The sequence below is a fragment of the Semicossyphus pulcher genome, unplaced genomic scaffold, assembly GCF_022749685.1.
Source record: "Semicossyphus pulcher isolate SPU_LCO1_2020_fin unplaced genomic scaffold, fSemPul1.0.p SCAF_25, whole genome shotgun sequence".
Taxonomy (NCBI): Eukaryota; Metazoa; Chordata; class Actinopteri; order Labriformes; family Labridae; genus Semicossyphus; species Semicossyphus pulcher.
The window spans coordinates 6470343-6491376 of record NW_027211699.1 but is presented as its reverse complement, the minus strand read 5'-3'; the positions used below and the strand labels follow the sequence as shown (position 1 = coordinate 6491376).

The window sequence follows — 21034 nt, the reverse complement described above, 5'->3', positions numbered from 1 at the left end:
ATTCTGTTCGTCCTTCTCGCTTTACCTCGCCAAAATGCACCGCTGGATACGTTTCCTGCGATCTGACCTTCTACTCTGGCAAGATTTGATAAGGAGACGCGGAAGGACAGAAGGAGAGAACAGAGATTCAATCACTTACTGAACAGAGGACGGCGAGGCCCAGAGGGAGGACGGAAAATAACACAAAGATATACACACAGCGTCTAAAAACACCTGTGTGGATCTAAAAGTGTGCTCTTAGCTAGGTCAGGAGAGGGACGCTGTAGGAAAGTGGGGCAGGACAACTAAAGAGAGAGACAGAGACAAAGTGCATGTTGGACGGGAAGCTCAAAAAAAGAACAAGAGAGAGGAAGATAGATTACAGTAACACATGACGCAGGTCAGAGACAGAGGAGAGGAGACGCATGTAGGACAGAGCCGGGAGCACGGCTAGCGGCAGAGAGACAGAACGGGAACAGGATCCCTCTGGTGTGAGCAACGAGAAGCGGGGGAACGAGCCTCTCGGGGTTTGGACAGAAGCAGACTGTGAGAAATGTCACGGAAATATGATGTCACTGCTGTCTGCACGAGTTTGAGCTAGACAAGACCGATAAGGGATGTTTTTAGACCGATACCAGATATTTAGAGGGGAAATACATCTAAATCATGACTTACTTTCTGCAAAAAAAGTTTCCATACGTGCACATAAACGCCAACACCGATATATCTGTTACAGTCCCATATCGGCTGATATCGGTCAGATGATATATCGGTCCAACTGGGATTTGAATGACGTACACAGACTGAAGAAGAGAGATGTTTGTGAGTTGTGAGCGGTGACTTACCCTCATGAGCATGTGATGCCCAGAGCTGAGCCATCTGCAGACCGCTGGGATTGGCCGTTCTGTACGTGGGGTCGGAGGTCAAGGAGGAGGGGCCTGGGTAACCTGACAGGAAGGGACTGGAGCCTGTCGGGAAGGCATCGCCTAGGAGAGAGGAATGAAGGCCGTCAGGGCTAATAAATGATCGATTTTTACTGCACACGCTGTCACTTTAATGTGCGTGTGTGAGCAATCGATGCATGCCGATGGTCCTGTGCTGCAGCAGTCTGTTGTAATCACATTATTACTGAGCCACCGTGCACTCCGTTTCCCCAGCACAGACCACAGACAGACTGACTGAAGAAAAGGACAGTTAATGTAACAGACTACAAACCACAGTCATCACAGCTGGAGCGAAGCCGCTCCTCTGGGGATCAGAAGCCTCTTTCACACATGCACTCCTGAAGTTTCCCGGACAAATTCAGGACCGCCTGACATTCACACATGGCCCTCACAGCGGGAGATTTTTCCCTGTCGGAGGCGGAGGGGGGGGCGCGGGTATTGGGAGGGGGGCAAGTATATTTTACATCTAATGCTGGTCTAAAAGATCGTCATCCACGATCGATTAACTTGCTGGACACTCACCCCTCGCGTTCTGTCTCTCCCATACCTGCAGCAGCGTCTCCCACATGCTCATCAGTAAACACACACACACGCGCGTTCGCTATACCTCCCTCCTGTAAATGCAGTGATTGAGGTGCGTTTTCTGTTAAATACTCTGTTTTTAAAGATTGTAAGTGCAGCTGTGTAGTGTCCGTCTCATTAGTCAGGTTTGATTGTTTCAACAATAGACTGCATAAAAAGATGGACGACATGACAGCTCCCTAAAAGTGAAGCCAAACCCTCTCTATCGCCCCCTGCTGACTGGCTGCAGTATAGCTCATAAAGCCCACCTCCTCCATGTTAACAGATGGGACATGAGTCAAACTATAAAATCAAAATACACGCCAAATAAATGTTTCTCAAACATGGTTTCTGTCATTATAGCTAGTTCTTATCATGCTGATTTACGTTAGTTATTTGATGCTGTAAAAAGGATGATTGACAGCTCTGTTGACAAATCCGGCTGCTGCAGCCGATCTGTTCTGGATTTGCAGAGTAGAGGAGGAACGGCGAGAGGAGACGTAACTAAAACAATCACTACAGTCATTGAAGTTTACATATCTATGAACGTTAACCTCAGACCAACACAGAGAAGCTGTTCTGCTGTTAAACACGCCGGCGTGCAGGATCCTTGGTTAGCGGAAGTGGCTCCACCTGCTGATCTCTGCTGCGCAGTCTCTGCCTCCAAATGACGGCAGCACCTATCACGGGGGCTATTTTGGCATCACCTTCGTACAATGAGAGCAGATGGAGACGCGTCGTCCATCTTTATATACAGTCATTGGTTTCGACACGTAACACCGAGCCTTGTACGGCTCACCTGCTGGACCCAGGCATCACAAAAATGACAATCAACCAACCAACAGTGCGTTTTTTTACTTTAAATCCAGGTAAAAATGGTATCTGACAACAACACTCCATTCAAAGCATTCGGAAGTCGCACACACACTTCCCAGTTACAACCTTTATCACCACAACATCACAGAGTGCACTCGTAGAGCCTTTCCTCTCTGAATACGACACCGCTATCGATTGTTTTTATTAGACATCTTTTTATTTGACTCCACTCCCTGAACGTAAACTTTGAACCTCTGGCCCATTACCGCCTCGACCAATCACATCCTCCGTCCTGAGAGCCGGAAAGATTTCACACACACACACACACACACACACACCCTCCCGGCCCATGACTGGACGCACTGCACAGCCATTACTCTGATAAAACTAACCATGTGTGTAGGGGAAAGGGTGCAGTCTGTGTACGGGCGAGGGGGAGGGGACTCTGTGTGTGTGTGTGTGTGTGTGTGTATTAGTCCTGTGGGAATCTGAGAGACATGCTGTGCTCGCTGAGTTTCCCCTGCATCTAAATCAGTACATTATAACCACACACACACACACACACACACACACAGTCCAGTCCATCTCTAAATCAATAGCAAATGCAGCTTTCCAATTAATCACAAACTGAAGCGTGCGCACACACATGCAGCATTAATGCAAGCGTCTGCGCGCGTGTGAGCGTGTGTCCACAGCTCTTAAAAAACCTGTGTAGGTGGATCTTTCCACACTCAGCTCGATCACACACAGATTTATTGAAGTCTTTCAATGTTTGTAGTGTGTGTGTGTGTGTGTGTGTGTGCTTTAGCTGCAAGTGTGTGTGCTCAGGGTCTCTGTGTGTGTGTTACTGAAGTGGCTGCACTGCATCGCTGTGTGACCACGCTGACATGTGCAAACAGTTCTGAGAGGGTTTGCAGTGAATACCCGGTGAGTCAGAGACACTGCAGGAGCCACACACACACACACACACACACACACACACAAACATCTTAGACACACACATGTGCAAAACAAAGACATGATTTCCCACCATCTCGAACATTCCTGGGAATATACACACACATAAACATGCACACACACACACTCCAAACACACACTGAGCCTTTGATTAACCTTCAGTTAGTCTCGGTACATTAACTCAGCTGGAACAACCCTCAACACACGCACACACACACATACACACATGCACACACACACACATCTTAATGTCCGTTTAGCCCTACTATCATTCATCACAGCAGAGACGTTTTCACACTGACGTGATCATTATCAGACTGAACTGAACTTTCCAGAAAAACAGATTCAGAGCACAACATCACTGGGACTTTTCACTCAGTGTATCACTCCGCCTCAGCCAGGTGTTCTGAATCCTGTTAATGACAGCAGACCGTGCATGTCTACATGAATCAGGCTGGTACCTCTGAATCACACCGCAGACTCTTATCTCACTGGCTGGTCATAAATTAAAACAAACAGATAAATGTACATGATAAAACAAACAGCTGATCTGAGGTAACCTGCAGACACAGAGTGCAGGAGAATGTTTGGGTTGCTTGGCAACAAAAGGAACTCGTTGAGTTGGTGGAGTAAAAAATAATCTCTTGTTGATTGTTAGGTTTTACTTCTATTTGCCGCTTATAGAGCTTCTGTATAAAAGCAATATCACACTCGAGGTCGTGATGAGGCCGCAGTCACAGCCGTGATGATCTTCAGTACAGCATCACGAACCTCGAGTGTGACAATGCTTCATTAATCTGAGGCCATGTCCACACGCACACGGGGATTTTTTCGCTGCGTTTTGACCTTTCGTCCACACAAACACCGTTTTAGGTCACTGAGGACGGATCGTTTGTAAAACTCCGGCCAGGGTGAAGACTTTAAGAAACTCGGTTTCGAGACGTGTAGACGGGGTAAACTGCGTTTTTGGCTCGTGACGTCAGGCTGTGCTCCGTTATCTCCTTTGTGATCAATGATGCTTCTAACCTTGCTAACAGGACTTTTTACATGTTTACGCATATATGTACAGGTTCTCGTCTACTACGTTTTCGTTTGGTCGGGGATTTTTTATAACCGTGCTTGAGTGGATGGCTTTTTTTTTGGAAACTAAGGAGGCAAAAACTCCACATTCGTGTACGTGTAGACACGGCCTGGGGCTAGCCGAGGTCTGATCGCCCTGTTATACCCATGGCTACATCTTAAAAGTAAAATGTACGCATTCTTAGTTAGAAAGCGTGGCCTGTTTACATTCAATAATTTTTCTAATTCATTGCGATAAATTCAGACTTTTGTGATGTGTGTATTGTGAATGGTCATATTGCAACAACGATGAAAATGCGATTTATTTTGCAGCCCTAATAGTGACGTTTTAACTTGATACCGACAGACCAAAAACCTTATTACACAACAGGAAACATGTCAACAGTAAACTAGTCTGCAGTATTGTGACTGCTTATGAAGTACACGCGATGTAAATGGCTATTTCTCACTGCAGAGTAAGAAGTGTCCGTGAAAGTGAACTCCAGTTATCCTAAAGAGATGGTGATATCACGTCACTGTTATGGAAGTTAATAATAAATAATAATAATACATTTTATTTATACAGCGCTTTTCATGGTACTCAAAGTCACTGTACATTATTAAAAACATCTAAAGAAACAAAATAAGAGGAACTAAGTTAGCTCGGCTGGAAGCTCCCTTACCAGAAATCCAGCGTACGCCAAAGATCATTTAAAAAACTCTTATTTTTAACTTGAATCAGATTAATTTGTTGTTTTTACTTGTTTTAATCAGTTTGTCTGTATGTTTTGAAGAGATGAGACTCCTGCCAAAAATTCGGCTCACGTTTAAAACCTCCTGACGTGAGCTCCAAGAAACAAGCTGTGCTAACGTTAGCGGTTCATGTTGTTTGTTTTTCAGATCAGGACATATTTTGTTATTCTCAGTGTGACTGATAAAATGATTATAACTGTTGTAACATGCGAGATTATCATGATTTAACTCGAGTGACTCATGACTTTCCCATAAAGTGATCATGTGAGTTATAATATAATAAAGCACTAAAAGCACTCACAGATCTACTCAACCTCCAGCTTTCCATCTTTCACTCCAATGTGTCAAAAGAACGCTGTTGTTCTAACTAATTATTCTCACATTTAATCCACCTCTAATAGTTACCTGGTGTGTGCGAGGAAGAAAACACACACACACACACACACACACACACACACACAACCGCCACCTGTCAATGCTGTTAAAGCTCTCAGAGGATGTCAGCAGTTTCCATTCCTTCAGGCCAAACACCAGGGTCTCACACACACACACACACACACACACACACACACACACACACACACACGCAGAGGCACAGATGCCCCACTAGAGTATTGATCAATCTCAGCATCGCAGCTGCCTACAGGCCCTTCTTCCACACACACACACACACACACAGCTCAGAGATACAGTTTGTGCCAGTTATCAGGAATAATACAATCCCAAATTCCCTTTCCCTCTTCCCGAACAGACTGAGGGAGGAAAAGGAGGAGGAAGATGAGGAGGAGGAAGAGGAGGAGAAACATCCAAACTGTAGCTGAGAGGAAAACGCTGCTTTAATGTTTTGGAATCTCTCTTTCATTACCGCCCTCTCTCTCTCTCTCTCGCAGCCCTTTCCTTCCTTCCTTCCTCAACTCAATCCTGCTTTACAACCCTTAACACACGCGCGCACACGTACGCGCTCAAACACACACACACACACACACGCTTTGGCTCCTACTTCAGAGACAGTTTGTTTGCCGTATTGGGATCAGCAAGTTGCCAAGAAAAACCGACGCTCTCTGACTCCGAACACGTTCTGAGCCTCCATTTTCAGATCCTCATAAGACACAATATCTCCATGTCAGAGAGGACAAACGCACACACACAGAAGCACACACACACACAAACAAACACACACAAAAGGAATCAGAGAAATCAAAGTCAAGAGCGAGATTTTTGATCACAAGTTGATCTAAAAATGGACCAAAAAAACGACTGAATCCAACGAAAGCAATACAAGCAGGAACCCAGAAAAGTCTCAAATGTCCCCAATAAACACACACACAGACACACGCGCACAAACACGCACACACTTTCTGTGAACCCATCTGTTATCTATCAGTTGTACTCAGTTAGCTCGGGGGGATCTATTATGTTCTCCTTTTTTATTCCCAGCGAGAAAAACAAAAACATTCAGACAGTAAAACTTTTGTCTCTGGCACACTGTCACTTGTTAATCCCTAACACACACACACACACACACACACACACACACACACGCACACACACGCACACACAAACACACACAAACACACACAAACACACACACAAACACACACACACGGTATGTGCAGAATTTGCATATGCAACTGGCAACACATACCTGCTTCTGTGTGTTCGTTGAGGCTCTGAGCGAGTGCTTTAAAATCTGCATCTATTTACGATTTCAAAATAAAAGCACCTGTTTTGTTTTCCAGGAAAACAACTTGTTTACAGGAAAGTGTTTTTGTTTATGAGCCGAAGCCGAACATCCCAACTTTACTTCAAATGTGCCTCAGAGCTCTGTGACACGTTCACGTTGCGACACGTACAAACCTCGAAGTTCTGCAAACCGTCGACATGTGTTCACATCTGATCAGTGTCTACTTTGCATAATAACCTCGAGAGAGGAAACACAACCCGTCTGCAGAGAAACACATCAGCAAAAAAGTGAACTAACTGCTGTCTACAAAACTGCCGTCTTTGCTGAAGTTTTACACACAATAAAAAAGGATTAAATGACTTTGTTTTAATCTGTCTCTAAAGAAAGTAAAGTTCTGATGGAAGCGTCAGATATTTGGTTGATTAAAACACCATTAATAAAAAATAAAGCTGTTATAACAAACTGAGAGGTGTTTGATCCAATGGCACAAAACAAATAGCTTTAATTGTTGAATTAATTGACAAATAGACATTTATGAGCCTCAAAAAATAGGGCCACATGAAAAATATACAAAACTCAAGAGAACCAGAACAGAGCTGCAAATCAATAAATCAGTAGGACTGTAAGAATTATGCAAAAATACAATCCAAAACAGTTTGTTGTTGCCATCAATTTCTAATGTTTTAAAGCTGCACATCGTGGCTGTAAAGACGTGAAAAAGTGGCATGTGCACTATCGCGACATGCTTGTTAGGTGCCCGTCGCCATGGGTTTAATTTCAACAACTAAGGATACGAACGTAGTAGTGGTTGATAAACTTGCGTTTCCACCACTCGTAAACATACTCCGGCAGCGTTCTGAGGTGACGGTTAACCGCCGAACAGCAAGGGGTCATTACTGGTTCACCGCGATTAGAAGAAGCAGCAACAAATGGTGTTGGGGTAACACGTTACAAAGTCATCCGTTAGAGTACTCAGATTACTTTCTTGTTGTAACGAGTAACGCAACGCGTTAGTTCTGCAAGTCAAGTAATCCGCTATTTAGTTAATTTTTCATAAACAGTAATCTGTTACTGGAAAATACATAGCTGTATTTCTCTTTTCCTTTTGTCGCCATTAAAAAGCCCTGTTTCTTTTTCTCTCCTACTTCTTGGCAGGTAAGTGTGTACAATCAGAAGGTAAACACAGTTGTGTCAGTGCGCATGTGTAGCTAGCAAATTCAACTAGTGAGGTGGCAGAGAGGACAGCATTTACTTTGTGTTTACTTTATAGAAATATTAGTGCTCGTCATCAGCTGTGAGGAGCTCGACTTCAAATGTGAAGAAGCGTCTGCAGCTAAACACAGCTCCGCTACACTGGTGGGACTAAGAGCCTGTGTTGTATTGCTGTCTTTGAAACAGCTGTGCCTAATACTGTATGCCTCTGCCCAGTTCACTGTCAGATTGTTAGCATAATAAAGAGCTGTAAAGGTTATACTGCGTCTCTCATTCCTGTTATTAGGCTGCAGAGTTACAGATTATGGGCCATAAACGAGGCTGTCGATGACGGTAGAATCAATACATTCACAGTAGGCTACACGCCGTCCTGACAATATAACTCACGTGTAACCAGTCGCAGTTCCCCAAAATGGGAAAACATTTTAGAAAAACATGATTCTGGTTAGATGCTGCGAGATCTGTGAATTTAAACTTTCGATCATAATCAAAGCAAACAGGAACAGACAATAAATTCCGTACAGTTGCAGATAAGACCAGGCAACAGCTCTCTGCTTCATGGACTTGTGAGTTCAATGGTTAAACCACAGGAAAGTAAATAAAATACACTACAGTATAAGTCAAAGCTGAGAAAACCCGTCACAGGAGAAGAAGTGAAACATGCCACATTGACTGCTTCACTTTCATCTCGTCACGATGAACTGTTAATATAATAAACCTTCTCCGCAGCAGACACGCTGATGTGTCATAGCAGGTAAATCTCAGGTGTTACTATCAACAAGCCATAACAGTATGACAGTGAAGCTGAAGCAGCTAAATGGAACTCAGTCATCTCAATGACAAACTCAAACAGGAGTTTATTCACCTGAAAACAACAACAGAAAAGTCACAAAGTGTCTCTGACAGTCGGAAACACCTCTCGTGTGTTTGAGCCTCGCTGGGTCTCAAATCTCCCGTGAAGACGGCAGGTGTTGTTTTGGAACACTCCTCCATAGCAGCTCATGGAAACACACACACACACACACACACACACAACCGTGCAGTGTCACACGGACAGAGCGGCATGCACAGTCGCATGGTAACACAGATGCAATGAAACACACGGATTCAAGGACATGTGGCCGATACATCTCCTCCTGCAGCACAAGCTGGGACGATTTCAGTTTAACGTTCATCTTAAAAGCAAAACCCTGACGGAGAATCCGATCTCATGATAGTGACAACAACCAAAGTTTTTTGGACTTCAAAGTTTCGTTCCCACTGCAAAGCCCTGTTTCAGCTGCAGGTGAAGAAAGTGGATGTCCTCTAACGTTTTTTTCCTCTTTGACAAAGTCGTCCAAAGATCAGGAACATTTCACCGAGAATGGTATCATGACATCATGGTCATCCTGTGTCTGCTGAAGAGCAGCTTCCAAACACTGATTTATAAAGTAAAACTGTTTTCAGAGTTTTTACTGTTTTCTTTAGGAGAGGTGGGACCTCTGCGGGCTCCGAAAGACAAGCTAAGCTAAAGTTAGCAGGGCGGCTCACAGCTCCTTCTGAGTCCTGTATTCACTGATTGTTGACGTGAAGCTGCTGTATTCAGTGTGTCTGCTGGTTTTAACCCCCTTGTCTGTTTGTTTTGGAGACAAGGAGACTTCTGCGGACATCTCAGCTCCTGTTATAGAGCTCATAAATAATAATTGCAGAAGGTTTCCTGACCTAAAAACAAGCCGAGCTCCCAGAGACGAGCCTTATTGACGCTAGCAGCAGCAGGCTCGCAGCTCCTCCTTAAGCCGGTGGTGAATCGCAGATTTTTCAAGTGAAAAGGCTGTTATCAGTTTACTGGTTTAAATACCCTTATCAGTTTGTTGTGGAGAGAAGGAGACCTCTGCGGACATGCAGTTAAAAACCTCAATAACTACAAACACAGAGGGAAATCTGACCTAAAAACAAGCAAAGCTCCTATAGACAGCTCTTATAGCGAGCTAGCTGTGTGGAGACACCAAGATTCATCATGAAACTGTTTTGTTGAGCGTTTTTACCGGTTTAAAATTTCTTAACTTGTATTAAAAAAGACCTTAAAATGATTGTGAGGAAAGTTTATCTTATGTTGCTTTCAAGTTTGCACATTTTTATGGTTTCAGGTTTCTTCAGGCTTCTTTAATTATCACGGAACTCGTCAAAACTATTGATGTTGTTCAATATAGAAAATAATACACTGTAAAAAAATAAGTAGTTATTTGAACTATAAAAAGTTAGTGTCCGGGCTGCCTTAAAATTTTAAGTAGACTGAATTGGAGAAGATAAAATGATTCAAATCAAACTTAGCAAATCAAATTAACTGTTATAACTTTTATTACAATTCCGTTTGCACAGAATTATTTTGTTTCGTCAACAGTTTTAATTTATTTCCACTGAAATTCAGAAGCTGAAAACACGTCATCGACCTTAAAACTTCTAGTTTACCTAAATGTTATCATCCATCCAGAATCTGTACCGCCTCTCCTGCTGCTGGTCGCGGGGGCAGCTGAGATGACATAAACACCAAATATTGGGTTATGACTGGGGATGGGGACGAGTACTCGAGTACTCGTTGACGTAATTATTCAAGTTACGTTACACTAGTGGTTGCCGTTTCCAGCTCGTTTCACTCAGTTACATGCACAATGTCAGCTGTGACCAGGAAAAGTGCTGTGCAGAAATACTATGCTTAAAGCACGAGGAGAAGCCAGCAGAGACAGACAACAGGCAGTCTCGGATCACAGCATTTGCTAGCCCTGTTAGCACACGTCGTTGCGATGATACCAGAGCGGAGAAGATTAGCCTGCTAATAACGAACATGGTGAGTGGAGATATGCTCCCATTAAGTGTTGTGGAAGGAGACGGCTCCCGTGAGCTGAGTACGAGCCGCCATCACGCCGGACAACAGCTACGAGAGCGGAAAACACGCGAGTTACAAGTTAAGAAAAAGTCCATGCAGTCCGCTATAGCTGTATTACAACAACGTTAATTGAAGGGTCTGTTAAGGTTGTTCAGTGCTTTTGAAATTGCACTTGCTTTCTATTGTTGGCAATTTATTTACATTAATGTAAAAGTGTTCGGCTGTATGCCTGTAAGAGGACATGGAGGTCCGTGTCCAACGGATGTTTTTTTTAACGGTAGTTTTCGTTTTTTTAAAAGTACTCGATTATTGTTCATGAGGTAATTAGATAACTGGAATATTGAAATCACTGGAAAGCCCATCCCTAGTTATAACAACATTGGCAGTAACTTTTAGTTGACAACTAATTACCATGACTTATTTTTTACAGTGTCTGGTGAGCATATTTTGTGCCTGCCGTACCTGGAACGTTTTCTGACGCCCATAAAAACATGTCTAAATAGTTACATTTATATTAGAAACATGGGACAACTAGTCGACCAATAAAGCCAACGCCTGTTTGCTGACTGTAAACTTGTTCGTCGCTGGCAAGAGAGCGTTTCCGTTAGAGAGATTAACAGGAATGTTCATGAGATGTTGGTCCGGTAAAAACCACTTCCTGTTTGTCGTTCATTCAGCTGATCAGCCAATTAAGTGAGAGCAGCCGGTCATCCTGGTGTGTGAAGCTCGTATCACACAGTTAAACCTGCCCGATCATCACTGTGTTTTCTGAATGAGCTTATGTAAGGGCCCGATCAGAGGTTCTAAGCGCAGACAGAACGCAGCGTGTGTGTGTGTGTGTGTGTGTGTGTGTGTGTGTGTGTGTGTGTGTGTGTGTGTGCGTGACCTTTATGTGTTGTTTGACTTAAAGGAGGGATCTGGCAGAGCCAGCGACTTAGCTAATGCTTCAGGTATGTCGACATGCCACGGCACGCTCGTTTTCTCACCCAACACACACACCTATCACTCTTGTGTGTGACAGGTGTGTGTGTGTGTGTGTGTGTGTGTGTGTGTGTTCGTGCTGTTTGTCTGCCTCTGACAGGTTTATTGTAGCGGGGCAGCGGTGCCTTGTGCTTTCTCTTAAGGAGCCTGTTTTCTCTCCTGAAGGATTCAATTAATCTGAGAGGGGGATGTGTCCAGGCAACATTCTCACTCACACACACACACACACACACACACACACACACACACACACACACACACACACACACACACACACACACACAGACACACACACACACAGACACACACACACTGAGGAGGAGGAGGAGGCTGCGTCTTGAATACATATAAACACACACTCACCACATTAATTTTAAGGTAAACAGACACAGTGACCGAGCGGCGTGGAAGACAAACTGTAACCCTGCCCTGCCCTGCACGCTGCATGAATCACACCTCTTCTTTTGTGTGTGTGTGTGTGTGTCTGAAAGAGAAAACAGTCAGGCCACCACATTTATCTCCCCGTGTATGACTGTGTTGTGGTCTGAATAAATCGCTCTCTCTCTCTCTCTCTCTCTCTCTGCAGAGCGTCCCAGGGGGAAACCCCGGCTCTGACTGCACTAAGCACAATCACATGCTCCCATTCACGTATACACAAGACCCCAGTCCTCTCATCTACACACACACACACACACACACGCGCACACACACCTCTACTCTAAACACTGCTCTCCACCTTTGGGATTCTGCTCATTTAGTTCTCCTCTTCCATATTGACTTCTCTTCACGACAGCTCCATTCACCTCCTCGTCTCACTCCTCTCTACTTCCTACTACAGTGTGTGTGTTTGTGCGTGCGTGTGTGTGTGAGGGATACAAAAGAGCAGAAAAGTTGCCGGTTCAGACGTGTCATCCTTTAAGGCTCACAGATGAGGGACGCCGCCCTGAACGACATTCTCGCCTCATTGAGCTCACATTTGTGCTCCCGATCCACGTGAAGCCGCTCCACACCGCTCGAGCGATCATCCCCGACAATGGCCGATTGATAAAACACACACCGCTACACTACGCCCACTTCATGCATGCTTCTGTACGCCCTGCAGAGAGCTCGCCGGTGCACACAGGAAGTGATGCGCTTTGCATTTTCCCACAGCTGCAGCTACAATGTTTGTTAGGAAGAAGAAGGAGAGAAACCAGCGGGTTTTAATCCAAGGTAGAGACGTCACGCGCTTCTGAGTCACGGGGACAGGCTGTGCAAAACGTGAGCTTAGCATTTGTAATAAATCAGTGTCCACTAAAAGAAGTGTTTGTCACACCGTGGCTGCGACAATGTCTTTCAAAAATTCTGCACTTTTTGATGCGTGGATGCTTTAAACTCTGATTTTTAGCTTGTTTGGTTTCATTACAGCCTCCTAACACACTTTCACACATGCCTTTATACTTTTTGTGCTTTGTGTTTTGTATTTGTGTGTGAAACAAAATAAACCACACGCATTCTCTGTATTATTGATATGTGGCCTTTGCAATGACTACTACATCTGTTGTGATACCAGCAGGAACTTCCTCTGACGCAGCCTCCTCCTGATTTGTGCATTAGCAGTGACGCTAGTCTGAGCACCATTCTGATACTTTAATTTATAAACCCCGACAGAAACAACTCGTTTCACAGGAAATCAAATCTTCCGTGCCGTTTCAGAAGTGGAGTCGACAGCACCATGGGTGTGTTATAACTGCCAGGGAGAAAAGGCGTTTCAGAGGAGCAATAAACTGATTTAATGTAGATAAGCGTGTTAAGATAGCAAACAACAACTGTGCAGTGTAAGCGGAAACATTTAATGTCAGTCAGAGCCGCGCTGAATACAGCAGGTGCTTGTACCTGATGCTGCGGTGGACACAGCACTTCCGAGGCTGCGAGCCGAGCTGCTGCTAACGTTAGCTTAGCTTGTTTGTAGGTGCTACACGTCTTTAGGATTCAGTTTTCATGCTTCACGAGGTTTTTAACAGGAGGCAAATTTAGCACAAAGCTCTCCAGCAAGCAGGTAACTTAAACCAGGTAAAAACAAGAGATGCTCTGATGCTGTTTTTCCATGGCGATACGGATTGCAAATCCGACACCCTGGCTTGAGTATTGGCTGTTTCGAGTCCCCATTTCTGACATTTTACTCGCTTTGACTTACATTACACTCTGCTAGCATTGAGCTACTGTTTACTACTGTCACATGAAACTTCACCAGGAAAGCAGGAAGGATAATAAATTACAGTACAATCTGAGCCTTGACTGGCGTAGCAGCATGAGAAGAACTCTAGTAAAACAGGTTTAAAATCAGCGTCTCTTTAATGTTCCTTTGGCAGATACAAAAGAGATGTTTTAAAAATCCTCTCCAAACTGAACGGTTATTTATTCCTCGATCTGTTTATGTCTGTTCTTTTTGACTGACTGTAAAAATAAATATAATCAAAGAAAGTTTGACAGCATTAAATCTCAGTTTGTTTTTGTTCATATGTTACAAAGGGTTTTAACATCGATCAGGCCGTACAACGACAGCAATCACATCACATACTCACGGGGTAGGTAGCTAACAGCTTTACATTTTAAGCTACTGCACTGTAGTGCTGTCAGAATTGGCCAAAAATGATGTTCGATTGTTTACATTCAAACTATTTGAATAACTATTTTTGTGCAATATGTCCATGAGGGCATACCAATACAACGAAAGACAAACTTACTTACAAAGATATATTTATTTAAACAGAAATGTGCCTTTAAAAAGATCAACATAAGCTTCCTACACGCTGCAAAATAAACAAATACAGTCGGTTCTGGAAGAACGGACATTCAGCGCTGGGAGCGAGCTGTGCTGTGACAGGTATATTTATTTAAACATTATGTCTTAAAAAATCAACATAGCCTACCTCTACCTGTCTGTTATGCTGCGGGTGAGAATCTCTCTCTCTCTCCGACCGGGCTGGGATTTAAATTTATCGTTGTTGTTTTAGCTCCTTTAAGCTAAACTGAAGTTTGTTATTAACATATCATAACATAAAGTGACGTTTTGATGCATTCAAAGACGCTCCGTAATAAAGAGAGTGCGTGCGAGGACATACGAGAGCTCGTGAGACAGCCGCAGTAGTTTTTTATCGTTTTTTATCACAACGAATATTAATTTTGATATCCAAATATCCGTTTTTTAGTACAATTCGGTTTTATATTTGAATTTAGAACATTCGTTGGCAGCCCTTTTGCACTGGTATTGGCTTGGTACTCGATATTGGTATCGGGAAGAAAAAATAGAGCCGTTCTGATACAGATATCAGTATCGATACCGGCCTCTAATACTGCCTTGATGCACCAATCTGACACCATAACCAATAGGGCTGGGTTTTTAAAAAAAAGATTTTTCCAATTTGAATCGATTCTCATTTGAATGACCTAATATCGATTAATAAATCCAGAGATCATTCTTTAAAAATATGTGTAAAAACGTGCCTGATCACTCACGTTTCTGAGCGCTCCTGGACGCAGCACGACTCAACGCATCCGCTCAAAACAAGGCAGTGAGGGAGACATGCCCGGACTTGTTTACTGCAGCTACTACGGAAACATCAGTGATCGCAGACGGACTCTTTTTATCGTGTGTGCGTCCATTAATATGTAAGTTAGTTTTGCACTGATGTTTATGTTACTCTCTGTCAGCGTCGGATTTGGTTGTGAGTGTATTTTCGGCATGTTGTACAGCATGCCTTTCCCTATAACTCTTGTGTGGCTTTATTCTCCGCGCTATGAGATCTCGTGGCCAAATCTCGCGCAAGTTGAAGCCCAGTTCGTTTAAAAATCTGAAACTGGGTAAAAAGCTCATAAGTTGTCTAATTCATAAAATTGTTAATATTGTGTTGACTGCTGTGAGTTTGTCAAGTTAAATAAAAAGAACATGATGTCACTTATTTGGAGTAACTTAATATAATGTATATATTTTTTAATCGCACTAGATTCAGAGAGCTAATCGATATCTGCCTCAAGTCGAGGTATTGGAATCGGGAAGGAAAAGATGGTATCAGAAAATCTGCAGCCACTTTAATCTTTCCCAGTGATGGTGGAGTCTTGCTTGGAGGTGCAGTCACATTTCAGCGGGTCCAACCTCTGCTGCGCTCGGAGGCGAGAGGGAGGGGAGAGGACAGATGGCCTCAATCTGGTGATGGAGGCTCCGGCAGACCTCCAGTAGACAGGGGACCATTTACAGCCATGTTATAAACACTGACTAAGACCTTATCGTGAAGAGGAAAGGGACTAGAGGTTAAAAAGTGTGTCTTTACAGACAGAGGTCCCTTTTATGCACTAATGTCAACAAACTATTTTAGCTGCAGAATGCATTTAGAGAAAGGAACGAGGCAGACTCCATTAAGTCAGGTGGAAATCCTTTTAAAAGTGCACTTAAGAAAGAAAATAACTCTCCTCCTGGGACATGAGGGCGTGCTGGCAGCTCCCCTCTGCTGCGAGGAGGTCGGCCAAAAACAACAGTGCAAAAAAGTGAAACACATGTAAACAAAAACAGCATCAGGGCGACCCCGGCTCCTCTGAGGGGTCCTGGGTTCACGCTGTTTATGACGAGCGAAATGGGAACATTATGAACATAAGCAATTAGCGGGTAATTATCATGTAACAGGGCTGTGTGGTGTTATTACAGGCGCGGGCTGAGATCTCAGTTGGGTTTGGTTAATGTAATGTGTGAGGATTTGATATTAAGGGGGGGGTGTCGTAAAGCTAAATGACCTGCATCGTACAGGAACAGTGGTGTGTTTCAGTGGGAGGAGGCTGCTGAGAGTCTGCGTGGGGGAGATGATGAGAAGGTCGGTGTGTGGGCTGAATAAAAAACGCATCCCGTTTTATAAAAGGAGCGTTAAAGCTGGAAAAAGTGGTAGGGTCAATTTGACTTCAAGTACACACACACACACACAAGCAGTTTTCAGCTGGTTTCACAGCAGCAGGAGGGGGCGGTATCCCCCCTCCTCAAACACGCTGCAGCTACAAAGACTCGCAGAGATGGTATTTGCACGGTTTAGAGTAAATCCAAACATCTGATCGCTCCTCCTGAAAACATTTCCACGTTACTCCTCAGCCGCAAAATCACTTCTGCAATAAGCTGCGCCCTGGCCCATCGCTTTGCTGCGATTCACCCATCAATCATCCCCACGCCCCCCGCTGTGAGTTGATTTCATCTCTGACAGCTTTTTCATGTGCGTGTGTGTGTGTGTGTGTGTGTGCGAGTGTGTGGGCTCTGCCGGTGTGTCAAATTAACGCTTCATCACAGCCCTGCCCTGGGAGAGCTGCATCGCTTTACTAGACCTTTAGTACCTGGATGATCCGGATGACAAGTGCTGCATTGAACCCACACTAGGCAATAACGTCAAGGAGAACAGCAGAGGAAGAATTTTATTATCTCTGGGTTTACCTCTGAAAAACAAGTGAATTTAATCTGTGTGTCTGCAGCTACATGAGTTCTTCAGAGTCTCTATGAGGGCGTTTGTTAGACTTTCCAGCAGACCTTTCTTCCTCTCTGACTGACCACAAAGCTGTGTGCCAACGTGTAATGTTTCCTTTTTTGCACAAGATGTCCATTACTAATAGCAGGAGCAGACATCACTGTACAGAGAGTGAGAGTAAAGGGAGCTCAGCAGGGAATAACATATACTGTGGATGATCTACAGGAAAACACACACGCCTACGAGATTTAAACAAACACATGGTGGTTCACTTTAAGAAGGCTCTGCCTCTTTAATGGCCAAACACATGAAAACCATCCTCCTCGCACACACCCTCTCACAGACTCCCTCATGTGCTCGAAGCAGCAGAGGGGCTGTCGAACAGAATTGGTACAAATGCAGCAAAAAGCAGCATCAGCCATTTGCCAAATGTTTCCAGGAGAGAGGCTGTTACTCCAAAAACACTAGCCGCTTTTCTCTCACACAAACACTCCAACAATTTCCCCCCCAACCAGGTCAAAAATGGTCTGTCATCCCTGCAGGGTCACAACTTTACCACCTTCACCCTCCCAAACACACACACACATAAACTGCATCTGCTCTCACAGCAGTGACGGTGTGATGTACACATGCAATCCAAGGCCATTGCACCCTGACCTGCATACCGCTGCAGCAACACCCACCAGAGCACCACAGGCAGCTACAGTCAGCGCAGATCGAGCCTTAAAAGCCAACGCTGTGTGTGTGTGTGTGTGTGTGTGTGTGTGTGTGTGTGTGTGTGTGTGTGTGTGTGTGTGTGTGTGCTGCAAACTGTCAAGTAATTTTCCGCTAACCCGTTGCCGATGTCCAAAGCTGGAGATCTTTAACACGATCCCACACTTTTACATCTTAAACTTGTCCTAACAGCCACTCCTCCTTACAAAACCTCCATCTGGGTTTATTTCCCCCACACAGCACCGAGCGATGACCGCACATGCTGCCACAAACTGTGCGCATTTTGGCGCAGCGTTATTTCAAGTTAATATTTGATCGTTCAATGGTTGTAACATTACATCATTCACGCAGCAGAACAAACATCATGCACTTACTGTGGTGTGGATGTAGGTTAATGGCCGATGGCAAGAATTTTCCCGAGTGGAGAGGCGGCGGATGACTCGCGCCCAAGTGACCGGGCGAGGGAGGGATCCTCCCGGCTGCAGCTGCTGCTCCGAGTCGGTGAGACTCCATTGCGAGCCCCGCCAACAACGGAGGTGGTACGTGGACAGATCGGGGAGGTCCAAAATCTCTGCCATCCATGATACACGGAGGGGAAAGTTGTGAAAAGAAATAGTCCGATCGGATAGGCCCCCTATTCCGAAAAAAAAAGCCAATTGTGGCTATAATAATGTCTTTAGTTTCCCAGGCGAGTCGGGCTCCTTTTCAGCCATCCTGCTGACCTACAAAATACGACAAGAAAAACATCGCTTGGTATACAATCAAAGGGCACACTGAGCAAACTGTTGGGAAGTGCTTGTTTTCGGATTTTTCCTCTTTCCAGCGAAACAGGCGGTCCAAACGTGCAATGACGCAGTTTGGAAAAGCACTTCAAAAACTAAACGTTGAATATTAGCAGGTCGACACACAGATAATATGAGTTTCTCCTGGTTTATCTCAACTGCAGGTCTTAGTGCAGCTTTAACTTATATCGACAATATTATGATCTAATGTTTGAGCAGCACTCCACCCCCTCTGCACAGCGAGCAGCAGCCGCTCCGGGGCTCCGCTTCCCAGGGAAACACATGCAAGGAGAGGGGCGGCCAGCTGCTCTGCTCCGGCCATGAAAACACCCTCTTTTACCCGCAATGGAAACGCATACCGTCAAATTTTAATAACCCATTCTACATTTTCCGATTACCCAGCTGTTTCCTAAACCGTAAACCAGCAATGTAGGCTATGGGCCGAGTCTCCCTGTAAACCAATACACCATAAATACTGGAGGCGCATCAAATATAAATTTCAAACGGGTTAAAAATAAATAAGGTTGCAAAAGCCTGCATCATTCATCAGCGGGGTTAGCGGTGTTTTGTTGCCCACAGAAGCGAGTTTAGTCCGGGCTACAATTTGGACATGGGTGCTACCCAAGGAGAGGAATCAGAACCTGAACCGTAAACACTTTAATTCACTGTTTTATAACTAAAATCTTGATCATTCTGATTCTAATCGACGCTTTATCATCCGGACCCAAGTTTTATCTGGTATTACGATAAAATACTGTGTTATCGCCGGATACATTCAGTTTAATCAGTATCGACCACAGCAATGCGCCTTTAAGCCGTTAAAAGGTCGATTTCAATCGTTTTAGGAAACACATGATAAAACTATCTTCGCATGTATCTGAATGTGATATATTTTAAAAAGCCCCAAAATAGAATAAAAGTTACTTTAAGAAGAACAACAACCTATTGCGACTTTCTCTGCAGTATAAAAAATAAAATCTCTTATTGAGTCCAACCATTTTTTAACTACAACCAAAAATAAACTCAAGTTGAAACACTGTGTGTCATGTGAATTTAAGTTAAAATAAGACGAAAGTCGAGTTAACCTTCAAAGGCAGCAAGCACAAACACATTGTAGCAATGACTCGTGATATCAGGCGGGCGGGATGTTTAGAAAGACTGCTTCAGAAATCACAATAAACCCATTTACTCTCAGTAAAATCCTCCAGACACAAACATTGTCCCTAAGCCCTCTAAAACAGAGCTGGAAGGTTAGTTAGAAAGCATCCTCTGCCTTTGTGGTCCATGCGGCAGGGCAGCAGAGGAGCACGGCATTTCAGCCACGTTTCAAACTTTTCACGGTTCCATTAACGACACGCAAAACTTTCTCGGCGGAAACGTCTGCAAAAAGGGGCTTTTCACACCGACAAGAGACCCTTAAAAAAAACAACATTTCGTACGAAATAAGCTCCGCGCCCTTTTTACTTACATTTACAAACCAAATAATGTTTTAAAACACCGATAACTCGGACACTTTAGCTGCTAAAAATAAAAAAACAAACCAGGAAAATCATGCCGACCGCTTACTTGAATGTGGAAAATCTGGCGGAACTAGCTAAAAATGTTTCTCAAAATCCGTCCAGGCTGCTGGGAGAACTGGAGTAGTCCATTACAGGCTAGTCCGAAGGTAAACTGGGGGATAACTGGGGGGGAGAGACAGCCCCTGACGCGTCCGTAAACTCCTCAGCAATGAAACGCAGCATTGTTTTGCAGGCCCCGCCCATCTGCCTCGCTACCACCCAACCCCAGCCCAGCCCAGGACGGTACACACAGCCGCTGTCTGATTGGCTGCGCGGACTGTCAATCAAAGTACAAGCGTACAAAAAAAATAACACTGGCCTCGCGCCAGCACTACAAAACCAATTATGGAGCAAGGAGGTTGAGCCGTTTCAAGGTCCCCTCTCCCTTCAAGACTTGAGTGATCAAAACAACAGTGAGTTTCTGTTTTTTTAGGAGGGACGGTGGTGGTCGTGGTGGGGGCGATATTCAAGACGACCCCCCCTACTCTGCCCATTTTCACGCTAGTTATAAAAGACGCTCGAAGATATGGGGGCGGAAAGTGTGGGGGCGTTGTTACGCGTTAAAATTTTGCACTCGTTTTTACATAGTTTTGACCATTTTTTTTTATTTTCTCACGGGGGAGCATTAAATAATGACCTTAGTTAGTAGGTTCCCATTCCAATATACGATTTCCAAAGTAGAGAAATTCGCCT

At 44.3% G+C, this 21034-nt stretch overlaps 1 protein-coding gene across 1 annotated transcript in view; it reads right to left on the bottom strand.

The window, feature by feature from the left end:
• Positions 1 to 20469, bottom strand: part of tnrc18 (trinucleotide repeat containing 18) — a 58321-nt gene extending 37852 nt beyond the window's left edge. The window contains exons 1-3 of the mRNA XM_069676394.1: positions 20349 to 20469; positions 18375 to 18722; positions 825 to 965 (exon numbers count right to left, since the gene is read on the bottom strand). Coding sequence (XP_069532495.1) covers positions 825 to 965; positions 18375 to 18582 — 349 coding nt within the window. The 5' untranslated portion in view covers positions 18583 to 18722; positions 20349 to 20469. The remainder of the gene's footprint in view (positions 1 to 824; positions 966 to 18374; positions 18723 to 20348) is intronic.
• Between the last annotated feature and the right edge of the window lie 565 nt (positions 20470 to 21034).